Source organism: Moschus berezovskii, chromosome 15 (assembly GCF_049115385.1).
Source record: "Moschus berezovskii isolate FMDL1 chromosome 15, NW_MosBer_1.0, whole genome shotgun sequence".
NCBI lineage: Eukaryota > Metazoa > Chordata > Mammalia > Artiodactyla > Moschidae > Moschus > Moschus berezovskii.
In genome coordinates, this window is record NC_142474.1 from 8804045 (window position 1) to 8818016 (window position 13972).

At 51.7% G+C, this 13972-nt stretch overlaps 1 protein-coding gene across 2 annotated transcripts; it reads right to left on the reverse strand.

Moving 5' to 3' along the window:
• Positions 1-633: 633 nt before the first annotated feature.
• CD40 (CD40 molecule) lies at positions 634-13752 on the reverse strand. 2 transcript variants are annotated; one of them, XM_055438142.2, is made up of 9 exons: positions 13604-13752; positions 9906-9984; positions 9450-9575; positions 9049-9195; positions 8593-8686; positions 5525-5586; positions 3706-3804; positions 3583-3611; positions 634-3119 (listed from the first exon to the last, which is right to left on the reverse strand). In XM_055438142.2, exons 1-9 carry the CDS (start codon positions 13652-13654, stop codon positions 2952-2954), a joined length of 855 nt encoding a protein of 284 aa, XP_055294117.1. In that variant the 5' UTR covers positions 13655-13752; the 3' UTR covers positions 634-2951. The 2 variants fall into 2 exon arrangements, with proteins under 2 accessions (XP_055294117.1, XP_055294125.1); XM_055438150.2 differs by having other exon boundaries at positions 638-3119; positions 3718-3804; positions 13604-13751.
• Positions 13753-13972: the final 220 nt, after the last annotated feature.

The following is a 13972-nucleotide window of genomic DNA, read 5'->3' on the forward strand; positions in this document are numbered from 1 at the left end:
AGGAAAGCCCAGAGGGCATCTGTGGATCGAACCCTCCAGGGGACCTAGCAGACAGTACAGAACACACCTCAGATTTGCCTCTCCCAAGGGCAAGGAAGCTGGGGCATTTATCCTCCAACTTCCACTTCTATTTGAGAGTATTCAGGGCATTATGTAAGAGATGCAGGTTAAATCCCTGGGTCGGGAAGATCCCCTGGAGGAGGGCCATGGCAACCCACTGTAGTATTCTTGCCTGGAGGATCCCATGGACAGAGGAGCCTGGTGGACTATAGTCCATGGGGTTGCAAAGAGTCAGACACGACTGGTGTGACTGAGCATGCATGCACACATTCAAGGCATTTGCTCACCCAGCTGCATCTTACCTGCCCTACACCTGCACCAAGCCTGTTTTGAAAACCAAGGAAAGCCCCAAGTGCTTGCAATAGGAAACTGACTGCTCAGCAAGAAATGTGAATGCCGAGGGTGGTCATTCTCAAAGTGTGACCCCTGGACCTGCAGCATCACCTGGGAAATCTGTGGAAATGCACAGTCTTGGGCCGCATCCCAAAGATACTGAATCAGAAACACAGGCAGCGGAGTCCAGCAATCTGTCTTTTATTAATATCAGGTCTTATAGGTGGTTCTGATACATGCTCAAGACAGAACCAGTGACCAGGAGAGATCGAAGGAGGCGTCCATAGATCTGCCCATTGTATTGCCTCCACTTGCCAGAGGAGCAAACTGAGACCCTAAAAAGTGAGCGTGACCTACCCAAGGTCACGCAGACAATAGGTGGCAGACTTGGGTCTTTAGTCTCTTTCTGCCATACAGTCCTGTACAGAAGTAGCACCAGCATTTAGGCTCTGTTGTTTCAGTCCCAACTCTTTTGCAACCCCATGGACTGAAACCCTCCAGGGTCCTCTGTCCACAAGATTTCCCAGGCAAGAATACATTTCCTTCTCCAGCAGATCTTCCTGACCCAGGTATCAAACCTTCGTCTCCTGCTTGGCAGGCAGATTCTTTACCACTGAGTCACCAGAGCTTCCCTGGACTCTCAGCAGGGGAGAAAAGTGAGGGCCCAGGGCTCCTCTCCCCCAACCCCCCACCTCCACCACTTTGCCCTGCTTTCTGAACCAGACGGCTCCCCCTGGTGCCTCCAAATGGTTCTCTCCTGGGAAAGTTGCCAAGCCAGGCACCCCTCTCCTGGCTCCCAGCTGCCCTCATAGCCTCCAATGGGGACAAGCCCTCTCCACCCCCACCCTCCAGGCAGCAGGACAGGTTGGGAAATCCAAAGCAGCTTCTCACGGTGGGGCGGGGGGCGGCGGGGGGGTGGATCCCTGGGTTGAACCAGTCCAGCCCCATCTTCAGCAGGCATTTTTGTGCTGGGGCTTTGCAATCCCCTTCCTTCTCCTTGCCCTACAACCTCCCCCCTCCCCTCCGCTCTGCTCCCACTCCATCTGCTGCTCCTCCTGGCTAGGCTCCCCCTCAGTTGGCACAGCATGAAAAGAGAACAGGACGGTTTATTTTTATCCCCAGATACTGCTTAGGGGGAAGGGGGCACCATCTGACCGAGAAGCCGTCAGAGGCTCCTATGGCATTTGGGAGGTCAAAGGAGGTGGGGAGCCCAGAGCTCCCTGGGAAGGGGCCACAGACATAGGCTCCAAAGAGCAGGCAGGGCTGGAAAAAGCAGCCCAGGACCAGGAATTGGTGCTCTGAGGGGCACCGCTCTGAACTGCTGTGTGACTATCAGTTACCTCTCTGGGCCTCCATTCCCACCTCCGATAGAGACTAGGGGGGATGCTGGCCCTGCCTGCCCCAAAGGCTATTGTTGGAAATGTGAATCACATGGGGCAACCCCTTTGCAAACAGGGTGCCCAATGTGAGGGCATGTGGAACCCACCCTGGAGAGGCCATGGCCTGGGGACTTTTCTTATTTACACTCAGAAAGCACCCTAATTCTGAGAGGCTGACAGCATGTGAAGCAGCTCATGTCACCCAGCGTGTCCACCCCCACTTTTCTTTTTACATGTTTGATGACTTTTTAATTACATAAGCAGTGTGTGAATTCACTCTTCTTTCGGGGGGGCAATGAAGCATTATGGGAAAGTCAGATCTCTCTTTAACCAACCCTCCCCCGGACCCTCCTTCCCTGAGACACTACAATTCTTCGAGCTGTGCAAGTTCTGTGTGTCCTTCCAGGACCCCCGTTTATACCCACATATATAACACACGTTTATATACGTATCTGTAGGTGATATATCATATTGTTTTGGGTGGTGTGTGCATGCTCAGTCACGTCCCACTCTTTGCAACCCCATGGACTGTAGCCCACCAAGCTCCTCTGTCCGTGGAATTCTCCAGGCAAGAAGACTGGAGTGAGTGGGTTGCCATTTCCTCCTTCAGGGGATCTTCCCAAGGATTGAACCCACATCTCTTCCATCTTCTGCATTGGAAGGCGGATGCTTTAGCACTGAACCGCCTGGTTTGGGTTACATGCTTTAAAAAGAAAGTTTCTGTGCCCACCATTCTGCAACCTACTGTTCCCCCCATGACAGTGTTTTTAAGACCTGTTGCATAAATATATTACACTTTTATTTAACCAGTCCCCTGGTGCTGGACAGTTAAGCAGTTTCGAGTTGCTCACTGTCACAAATACTGCGATGCATATCCATGGATATGCCTCCTGGGCTCAGAGCAGCCACTGGATGACATCTGTCAGCAACGAACTACTCACTGGGGTGGAAGGTCTGGTGGATATTATTGTATGTCCTTCCCAAAGTTTTGTTACCATCATTAAAAGCAGGTTGGGAGGTTGAACGGGCTCCAGGGCGGGGGTGAAAGGCGCCCCAGGGTGAACTGCTTCTGGGCTGCAGGGCTGCAGGCAGAGGGCGGCTGTCGCCCTCCCCCCGCAGCAGCGGCCCCAGGTTCGTGTCCATGTGCCCGGGCTGCCACGCCCCTGGGCACACGCAGCCTCATTCTCGCTCCTGCACGGAGATGCGGCTCTCTTTGCCATCCTCCTGGGCGACGGGCTGACACCAGCATAAAGTCTCCTGCACCGGAGGAGGCGGGTGGGGGCCGAGGAAATCCTCCGGATCAATCGTCTCCACGGGATCCTGCCTTTCAGTCTTAGGGTGCAGGGCCTGGGGAGACAAGGCTTGGGGTTGCCCCTAGCAACACTTCTGAGCGCTTCCCTGGAAGCCATCCCACCCCTCGCCCCTTTTCCCTTTCCCAGACCAAGGGTCAGTGCTGATTCCATGGGTGCGTCCTGCCCCCTGCTGGCCACAGCGAGGGTGTCACGAAGCTTCCGTAAGGGGAGCCCGCGGGTTAAGGAAATGTTCCTCCATCACCCACTCCCAGACCCCACACCAAGGCTCAGAAGACGCGGCTCTCCCAGGAAAGAAGAGTAAATGTCAGACTTTGCCAGTGGTGCTGGGGAAGCTCTGGGGGAAAGTGAGCTTGGGAGAAGAGAAAAGGAGAAAAGGGGAGAAGCCCCAAGCCCAGAGGAGGGGGAGGGGACTGGCCCTGCCTCAATTTTGTTGCCACATAGGCAACAATGAATCAGTCTCTCTTTCCCCTCTTAGACTGTTCCCCTGGGTGACCTACCTTAGCCTGCCGCTTCTTGGTCATGTTCCCTAGAGAGAAAAAAAAAAGGATGGGGAGTCGGCAAGGCCAGATCAGGAAACAGGTGGCCTGTCAACTGTCCCTCCTGCTCCATCACCTCCCCACCTGGGGACTCACTGATACAGGCAGATACCAAAAGGACGGCAAACAGGACTCCCATCGTGATGGGGATCGCCACCAGGGTCCTCATCCGACTCTGGAAACCTGGAGAGAGCAAGGCTTCAGCATGGCTCCCCACCCTTTTGCCCAAAGCTTCTGTGCTTTGCTGGACTCTAAAATCCTTCTGTCTAAGCTCATCTACAACAGAAATTTCAAACACATGGCCCCTAGTAGAAATGTGACCAGCAGATGTCTTTAGTGTGACTGGCATGTGTGTGTGTATTTTTAATTTATAATATTTGCCAACATTTTAAAATTGGGAGATTGCACATTTAAAATTTAGGTATCTGATTTCTCTTACAAATTTGGAAGATCCAGCCCCAGTGGGCCAGCAACCCACCTGCCACTCATTGGCCAGAACTGAGTGGTGAGAGTTGCCGCTACCAGCTCACCACACTCCCCACCCCTCCCTACTCTTTGCCCAAAACTGAGGCCCAGCCTCATTTACATCTTTTAAAAGAATGGAGGGGAAGGGAAAGTGTTTCTTGTGCCTAAGTCTCTATTCTACATGGGAAACTGGAAAAAAAGACCAGAGGTGAGGGAAGGACTAAAGTAAGCCCAGTGAAGCACTGCCTCAGGACAAAACTGAAGGGGACACCCAAAATGTTCAGTAATCAAGATAAATCGTATTTTTTCAGCCACGCCACACAGCATATGGGATCTTAGTTCCCTGGCCAGGGATTGAACCCATGCCTGCTACATAGGAAGTGCAGAGTCTTAACCACTGGACTGCCAGGGAAGTCCCAAATAAGTCATATTTTAATGTCATGTTTTGAAAAACCATATCAGCAAACTCTGGCCCACGGGCCAGCTGCCTGTTTTTAAATAAAGTTTTATTGAAACTGGAGCCAGGATTATGGTGAGGCAAGTGAGGCTGGGTTGTACAAATACAGGGTTGGAGCCTGTCTTTATTTAAACTGTTGCTATTCTATTTGTTATGGAGTTTCCCAGTAATTTTTTTTTAATATTGCCTCAAATATATATCTTGATGACAGCATTTTTCTGGTGCCCCCTTAAATATTGTGCCCAAGGCGAGTGTCTCCCTCACCTCACCCCAGTCCCAACCCTGCCAAGAGGAAAGTGAATTTTAAGGAAAAGCAGAGTGTCTTTTTCTTACCCCTGATCTTTTTCACTCATTAACCAGATCCTGCTTAATCTCTATAGTTATTTGAGTCTGTGATCTGTGCTGTAAGTCACCTCCTCATTCTAAAATCAAAACTGAGGTCTCTGGTGGCCTGGAGGTTAGGATTCCGGGCTTTCACTGCTATGGCCGGGATTCAATGCTTGGTCAGGGAACTGAGATTCTGCAGGCCATGTGGCGCGGCCAAAAAAAAAAAACAACTCAGGACAAAACTGAAGGGGACACCCAAAATGTTCAGTAATCAAGATAAATGTTATTTTTATACGATTTATCTGAGACGAAACAGTGTCACATGCTGGTCCTCAGTGTGCAGGGCAGCAGAACAGCACTGAGTGGGCCCCTCCGAAATGCCAGAGCCCGTGCCAGAGATGGACACTGCCCTATTGGGGGAGGTGGTATTATCCCATTTTACAGATGAAGAAACTGAGGCTCAGAGAGAGGAAGTGACCTGCCCAGGCTCCACAGAGAAGCGGCAGAGCTAGGTTGCCACAGTTCCAAACTGCCTCCTCCTCTTGCTTTAACCTCCCCTCCCTCTTTCCCCACCATTGCTGCTGGGTACCCCAGTCTCCCCCTCAGCTCCCCACCTTCTTAGCCTGCCACTGGGGCCCACTCCCCAGGACTCACCGCAGACAACATCCGTCCTGTTCGTCCCTGCATGCTGTTCCACCAGGCCTTTTCTCTCGCAGCTGTGTGCAGACACACACACACACGCAGAAAGAGAGAGACACTAAGTTTCCCCAATCTTGAGATTTCCAACCCCAGAGGGAGACAGCCAACAGCCAACAAGTCCAGGTTCACGGAGCAGATATTATGTGCGCTGTCCTGTGCTGGTTGTTATGAGAATGACGCAGACTGTTCATGCAGAACTCGCGAGTCCAGGGGAAAGACAATGGTAAATCGTCTAGGACTGAGGACAGGAAAGCCTCTGATGAGTGCCAAGTGCACGTGAACTGGGAACGGTTCAGGGCAGAGGAGACAGAATCCACAGTGACTGGAATGAGGATGAGGGGACTGCTCAGATTTGGCACCACTGATATCTGGGGGCCACGTAATTTTTCTTCTGTGGTGGGGCCTGTCCTAAATACCATTGGATGTTTAGCAGCACCCCTGGCCTCTACCCACTAGAGGCCAGTAGCATCCTCCTCCTCAGTCGTGAGAACCAAAATATCTCCAGATATCATCACATGTCCCCTGGGGGAGAAAACTGCTCAGTTGACAATCTCTGGTTTGAGAGTCATCCAGAAAGACTTCCCTGGGGAAGTTAGATCTCAGTGGGCCCTTGAGGGATGTAAAATCTAGAACATCAGTATATTTAGGGCATGCCAGGTGGCTCAGTGGTAAAGAATCCATCTGCAATGCAAGAGACACGGGTTCAGTCCCTGGGTGGAGAAGATCCTCTGGAGAAGGAAATGGTAACCCACTCCGGTATTCTTGTCTGGGAAATCCCATGGACAGAGGAGCCTGGTGGGCTATAGGCTGTGGGGCTGCAAAGGAGTCGGACACAACTTAGTGACTGAACAGCAATAACAACGTATTCTCTTTAAGCAGGACAACATGATACGAAGGATTAGGTCGGTGATGAGCCAGATGGTATAAGGAAACTCTGGAAAAGTGGGTCTTTAGAGCCAGATCACTAATCAGCCATGAAGTTTGCAACTGGATTCAGCTGGTGGGTCGCATTAGCATCCAACCAGATGACTTAAACTGCTAGAGGATTTAATGACCAAAGATCTCCCAGGAGGAGAAATGACAGAAAAATGGCTTGCCAGGAGGCCACAGCCAAAGCCAAACATGAGAAGATGAAGACTTGGACCAAGGTGGTTCCCAGGAGGAATGGAGAGGGATGGACAGAGACAGACAAAACATCTAACACAGGAAAAAGAGAAGCTTCAAAGGAAGCACATATATGAGAAGAGTGCTTAAGAGTTTTTGAAACACATTTACATGCCTTTTCCTCGACCCTTGTGAAATGAAGGTCATTCTCATTTTCCAAATGAGGACACCAAGGCTCAGATGAGGGTCTCAGTCCCACATGGTCGTACCCTTTCTAAGCTGAGTGGGTTTGGAACCCAGTGCTCTGGTTCTATGAAACCAAGGTGCCTCCCTTTCTCAGCCAACACTTATCAGTAAAGATTTATTGAGCACCTACTCTGCAGCAGATGCTATTTGGAGCATAAGGGATACATCCATGGAAGAAAAAAGATCGTCTCTACAGTTCAGGAGTTTGCCACCTACTGGAGACAGGCAGACAGTAAACAAAGTATATACCGGATGCTACTATTTGTGTGAAAGATCCGTTTGCATGTGTGTACCTTTGTTTGTTTGTGCAGAGAATTGCTAGAAGGACACGCGTGGTCCAGTGGCTGCAGGATGGCTGAGGGTGACAAGGGGACATATCACTATTGGCCCTATTATGCCTTCTGTCCTCACGCCTGTCTTACTCATTTTTTCAAATTAAACGTAAAAAAAAAAACTTAATCAGGCATGTGCTTAAGCGTATTCCAGGCAGAAGAGTTTAATGCAAGAGAACGAACAGTGTGTTGAGGGAATTGCAAGCAACATGATGTCAGGAAGAGATCAAGAGATGGAGCTGGGAGGTCGGAGGCTGTGCAGAGGAGTCAGGGTTTCATCCCAAAGGTGCAGAGAGCCGCGGAGCATTTTAAACAGGGAGTGCCATGCTCCGACGGAGAAGGCAATGGCATCCCACTCCAGTGCTCTTGCCTGGAAAATCCCATGGACGGAGGAGCCTGGTGGGCTGCAGTCCATGGGGTCGCTAAGAGTCAGACACGACTGAGCGACTTCACTTTCACTTTTCCCTTTCACGCATTGGAGAAGGAAATGGCAACCGACTCCGGTGTTCTTGCCTGGAGAATCCCAGGGACAGCGGAGCCTGGTGGGCTGCCGTCTATGGGGTCGCACAGAGTCGGACACGACTGAAGCGACTTAGCAGCAGCAGCAGCAGCAGAGGCAGGGAGGCCAGTGAGGAGGCTACGGCACCATCCAGACCCCAGCGATGAGGCCCAAACCTAGGTGGCAACAGGGGAGATTAGAGAGAAGGAGGAAGAACCCAAAACATTTGGAAGGTTAGACAGACAGGACCTAGTGGCTGACTGGGGGAGACGGAGGGGGACCCTGCAACAGGGGCCCAGAGGCATGTTTGCGCTTGTCCCAGTGGGGGAAGGTGCCCGTGGCTCACCTCCGAGGAGGTGTACCCCCGGCAGGTAGATGTGACATTGTGGGACCTAGGAGACAAATCTAGACAGATGGTGATGGGGAACAATCAAAGGGGGACAGCAGCCAAAGCCACAGATGTGGAAAAGATGGTCCAGGGAGGTGGGCAAAGTGAGGGGAGACTAGAGCCTAGAACAAAGGCCTAAAAACCCATTCAGGAGGAGGAAGGAGGGGCTGAGAGGGGTACAAGGAAAGGAAGAGAAGTGTCACTGTGCCCCCCATGAGGGGAGAACTTCACCGGAGGTCAGAGAGCAGCAGTGTCTATTGCCACCAAGAGAGGGCAGGCAGGAAACACCCAAAGTGTCTGTCTGCTCGGCCGTGGGGTCCCTCGAGACGTTTGAGAGCTGTGTGAGCGTGTGTGGACATGGGGAGCGGGGACCAAAGGACTGGCGGCCAGAGAGAAGGGAAGCAGGTCCCGTTCCCCTCTGGGGGCAGGAAATACAAGGGATGAGTCCTTATACCTTGTCCAAGGGTGACACTTTTCAAAAGCAGATGACACATTGGAGAAGAAGCCGACCGGGCAGGGCTCACAGATGGTATCCGAAGCCCCTGTAGCTGAGGGGGAGGAGGAGGCATGAGTCATTACAGTGGAGCCCCTGTCTGGCTCTCAGGGGGACAAGGGGGCAGGCAGGACCAGGAAAGCATCCTGCTCCAAAGCACTTATCCCCGCAGCACACACCTTCCCTTGCTGAAGGCAGCCCCTAAGGAGGCTTCTCCCACGGCCCTCCCGAGGCCAATGCCCACAGTGGGAGGCAGAAGGCAAAGGTTCCATTTCCAACCCACTATGGTGGAGATATCAACATAGATATCAATGTCTCTCTGCTTGTGGGGCGGAGTGCCGGCTGCCCAGCCCCTCTCCTTGGGCCCTTGCTTCCTCTCTCCTGCCTCTAGAGCTGAGTCCCAGACAGGCCACTTACCGATCCGCTTGACCCCGAAGCCAGGGAGACATAAGCTGTGGGGCGTGCAACTTTCGCAGGTGTGACTGGTACAGTGTTGGCCTTCATCACATACGCAAGTGGCGTCTGTATTCAAGGTGCCCTCGCTCTGGATCCGGAGCCCTAGGTCTGTGCAGAGACAGGAAGGAAGGATGGGAACCCCTTACCGGCCGTGATCCAAGGGCCCCTGATCTTCATTTTTCCTATTCGTTTCTCTTAGACCCTCTTCCGAGCAGGGACAGCAATCAAATTAGGTAACAACGAAGACAACCCAGAACAGACCCTGGCTATTAAAAAAAAAAAAAGCCAGGATGGCTGTACTGTCAGGAATGAGCTGGAATACCAGCCTGACTCCCAAGGGCCCTCCCCCGCAGCCCACGCACGGGGGTTGCAGTATCTGTGCTCGTGGCAGTACTTCTCTCTGTTCCAGGTGGGCAGGAACTCGCCGTTACCGCAGGACTGGCATTCCGTCTTGCTGACCCCTGTGCAGTCGCTCACCAGTTTCTGTCCTGGAAAACATCCCGAAATGAGGGCGCGCCAGCCAACCCAATGAGTCAGACACTTAATTGAAAGGTGGTAAGGCTGGGCTTTAGGGAGGGGGGGGTTCAAAGACGGCAGTCCCAGACCCTTCCAGCCTTCATACTCTGGTAGAGGACACAGAAGAGATAGGAACCCTAGTTCTGGGTCGGCAGACAGGAAGCTCAGAACATCCTGGGGCAGGGACAGGGAATCCCAGAGGCCATTTAAAACACAAGCTTATAGTTGACACGTGAGATCTGCATGTGCCAGCAGACCGAGACAGACAGGTCCCAGGTGGGGCTAGAGGTCCGGCGTCTCACCCGGCGGGCACAAATCACAGCAAAGATTGTTCACTGGGTATTGCTTTTCTCCGCAAGCAGTGGCTGGTTCTGGGTGGACCTAAAAAAGAATTGGGTGACTTGAAGGGATCTCGAAATCTCAGATGTAGCCTCCTTGGCAGACAGGTGCAAATCAGCCAGGACAGAGGTTAGAACCAAAGTGGAAGTACAAAGCAGAAAAATGGGGCCTGTGTGTTATATGTTGCATTTGTTTTTAACTAAACCACCAACTAGTATGATGACAAAGGTACCCAGAGAATCATTCTGATATTTTACAAAGTAATTGCACTGTTAACTCACAGTATTCATTGAACTAAACAGATCTTCCTTTTGGCTTGATGGCTGAGTCTTTCCTCTCCCCAGCAACCCAAGAGCACATGAGGACTCCAGCATCTACCCTGGAGTCCTGAAGCTGGCTGACTCCAGCTGGTCCTAGTCCAAATGAAGGCTATATTTAGCATCTGGCCTCTTCCTTCTATTCTTTTGCTCCCCACCCTCTTCCCCTCTCCGAGCCTCATCATGTTTTCTCCCTCCAGCCTCTCATCATCTGATCATCCAACCCCTTCCTCATGAAATACAGGATGGAGCAGCTGGAAGCATAAAATCCAACTCTTTCGCTTCACACATGGTGAGACTGGGGACCAGAAAGGCTGATTCACTTGCCCAAGGTCACACAGTGATAGAATCTGAATGAGGACTCAGGTCTCAATGCTCCCTCTCTCCATCAACGCGGGTCTCACCTGCATTATTGTCTCTGCATCCAGGTACCACCCATGCTATTCATGACTTCTTATTCATTTAAAAACATTTATTTTCAAGTTAAACCTTACAGCATTGCCATGAGAGCAAAACTAGTATCACTTCTCATAAATAAAAAGTAACCCTAAAAATAAATTCAGCAGAAACAAAACAATGTCATTAAACCATAGCTGATTGCTTTGCTTACTGACAGCTTTCTACCCCAGGCCTGCTCCTGATTTTTGTTTTAAAAGGAGGATTAGAAGGCATTTGAGAGGTATTAACTATATTCTAGCTCCAACGACTTCCTTCTTGAAAAAATGAAAAGGATTTTAAACAGAACTGCAAAGTGAATCTATGTTGTTAATTCTACATCCGCATGGGGTTGCAGAAGAGTTGACATGACTTTGCAACTAAACAACAGCAACCGCATGCTCTCTAAAATCATCTCACACTTTGGGAACAGCCAGTGAAAAGAACAGTTTTAAGGGTCAAACAGCTTAAAGCTGCAGTCTTGACTTTGTAACACTTAACTAGTTATTTTGCCTCTCTTATCCTCAGTTTCTACAACTCTAAAATGGGAGAGATAATGCCTGCCCCACAGATTAGGACTTCCTAGTGGAGAAGGCAATGGCAAGCCACTCCAGTACTATTGCCTAGAAAATCCCATGGATGGAGGAGCCTGGTGGGCTGCAGTCCGTGGGGTCGCTAAGGGTCGGACACGACTGAGCGACTTCACTTTCACTTTTCACTTTCACACATAGGAGAAGGAAATGGCGACCCACTCCAGTGTTCTTGCCTGGAGAATCCCAGGGACGGGGGAGCCTGGTGGGCTTCTGTCTATGGGGTCACACAGAGTCGGACACGACTGAAGTGACTTAGCAGCAGCAGCAGCAGTGGTCCCAGGGGTTAAGAACCCTCCTCCCAATACAGGAGACATAAGAGACATGGGTTTGATCCCTGGGTTAGGAAGATCCTCTGGAGGAGGACATGGCAGCTCACTCTAGTTTCCTGGTGGGCTACAATCCATGGTGTCATAGAGTCTACTGAAGCAATTCAGCATGCACGCGTGCTCAGGTTAGGTTGTGAAGATAAGAAAGAACGGATGAAAATGGCCTGGTATAGTGTCGAGAACATAGGAGGTGCTCATTAAATGGCACTTTTAATTAACATACATATATAAGTATCTGCTGGGTTGCCCAGTACCTTGGCTACCAGGATCCTACCTAATTGGTGGCTCTCATTCAACTTGGGGGGGGGCAAATTACTTACAGAAGTATATCTTATCCCAAGCAGGGAAGGAAACAGCAAAGGTTACTGCTCCCACCATCACACCACAACACACCATCCCGTGAACGTTCTCCCCACAAGCCCATGGACCTTCCCCCCACACTCCCAGAGCAATAAAAGTCCTCTACGCCATCTTCAAACATATGAGAAATACAGCCCCTCCTCTTAAAATGTGTCAAATCCCCAGTTCCCACTTCACAGTTTCGACCTTTCTGACATGTGGGAGCTCAGAACCAAGGCTTGGAGACTCTCACCATCTGAGAGGCTGGCTCAGAAATCAGGCAGATGTAGATTTATCGGCAGGTTCCACCTAGCTAAGTGGATTGGGGCAAGCCATTTTCTCTCTCTGAGCCTCAGTTTGCTCATCTGTATAAAGGGGGAGTTGGAAGAAATCAGACCAAGAATACATGTAAAGTATTTTGCTCAGAGCCGGACACACAGGAAGCTCTCAACAAATACCCTCAGATATTTTTGTCACAGCCTAGTCTCCACCTGGAGCTAAAATTGGGACTTTGCTCTTGAGAAGCCCAGACCACCCTTCACCCTATCCCCGCTGGCTTTTCTTCCACTTCTCCTCCAAGAGCCCCCTTCCTGCCTCCCTTCTCCCTAAGAGCCATTGCTTACAGTAAAGATGAAAGTGCTGGGGCCAGAGCAGCTTCCCCACAGCATCTCTCCCCTTGCGGCTGACCCCCTACTTCATGGGTCATTCCTGCCCTGCCTTCATGCCAGAAAGTACAGCCCTTGAAAGTTAGGGGGAGACCAGAGGGGTGGGGATGACAGTGTCAGGTACTTGGGGGATTCCCAGCCTCCAAAATGAGGAACTACAAAAATACATTTAAACTAGAAGCGAGTCAAGTGTGGAACTCTGAAAATCCCGGAGATATGCTTGGTTGGGCATATCTGAGCCCTTCTGGTACCTAGAGGAACCCCTGTTGGTCTTCCAGCCCTTTCATGGTCCCACGAACTGTTCAGTTCCCCCGACAGTCCCCTATGTCATCTTAAATTCAGGAGGCAGGGACACAGCCTTGGGTATTCCTCCTATGCTGGAGGTGGGGGAGGATCACCAGGATTTGGTTCTGGAGTGGGAACGTTAAAAGCTCCTTGCCTTCTCAGAGAAGCACCTAGGCCTCTGCCCTCATCCCTTGCTCCCACAAGATGTCCTGGAAGAAGACTACCCCAGCTGGCAAGGAGGTGATAACCACTCACAGAGGCTGGCATCTATCCACAACGGGAAAGAGACAGGAAACCGGCCAGACCCGCCCCTTCCCTTGGCTGGCCTCCCTTCTCACTTCTGAAACCCCTCACCATCTCTTTGGGGCCAGCCTTCGAGGCAGACCCAGACTCCAGTTCTTTGACCAGATAAAGGCTTATGGCTGCCGAAACCCCCAGTCTCATCTGCGCTACCTAGGCGTTTCCTGCGGCGACCCCTCTAGGCGCCTTCTGTGGGCCACGTGGGACCCCCACCCCAGCCTGGGAGAAGAGAGAAACAGCCTATCTCTTTCAGCCATGACCCCGGGTACCTTACCCAGCTTCCACACCCCCACCCCAAAATCAGCTCAGAAAGTCCCCTGCCCGAAGTATCGCTTCTTTTCCCATTGCCTACTCTCTAATCTCAAATTCCCGCCTCTGGTCGGAACGGAATTTCAACTTACGGTGGTCAGAAAGCAGCCCCAGAAGAGACACTGCAGTGGCAGAAGAACCATGGCGAGGTGAGAACCCGGCGGCCGGAGGAGAGCGCGCCGGGACTCGGCCGCTTCCAGTTCCCCTGTCCCGGCCCGCGGCCCGCCCAGGAAAGAAGCGGGGTCTTCGGGGACCAATCGCAGCCGGCCTCGCTGGCGGCGGGGCGGAGCTCCCGGAGACACACCTCCCTGGGATTTCCCCCAGGACATTCCCGGGGAGTCTAATTCCCGGGACGCGCTTTGGGGGAGAAAGCGGGGAGAAGTGGGGGAAGGCGTGGTTTCAAGGAGAGCTCTTCGTGGGAACCTCCCCCCCGCACCCCCTTGGACTACAAAGGCCGATCA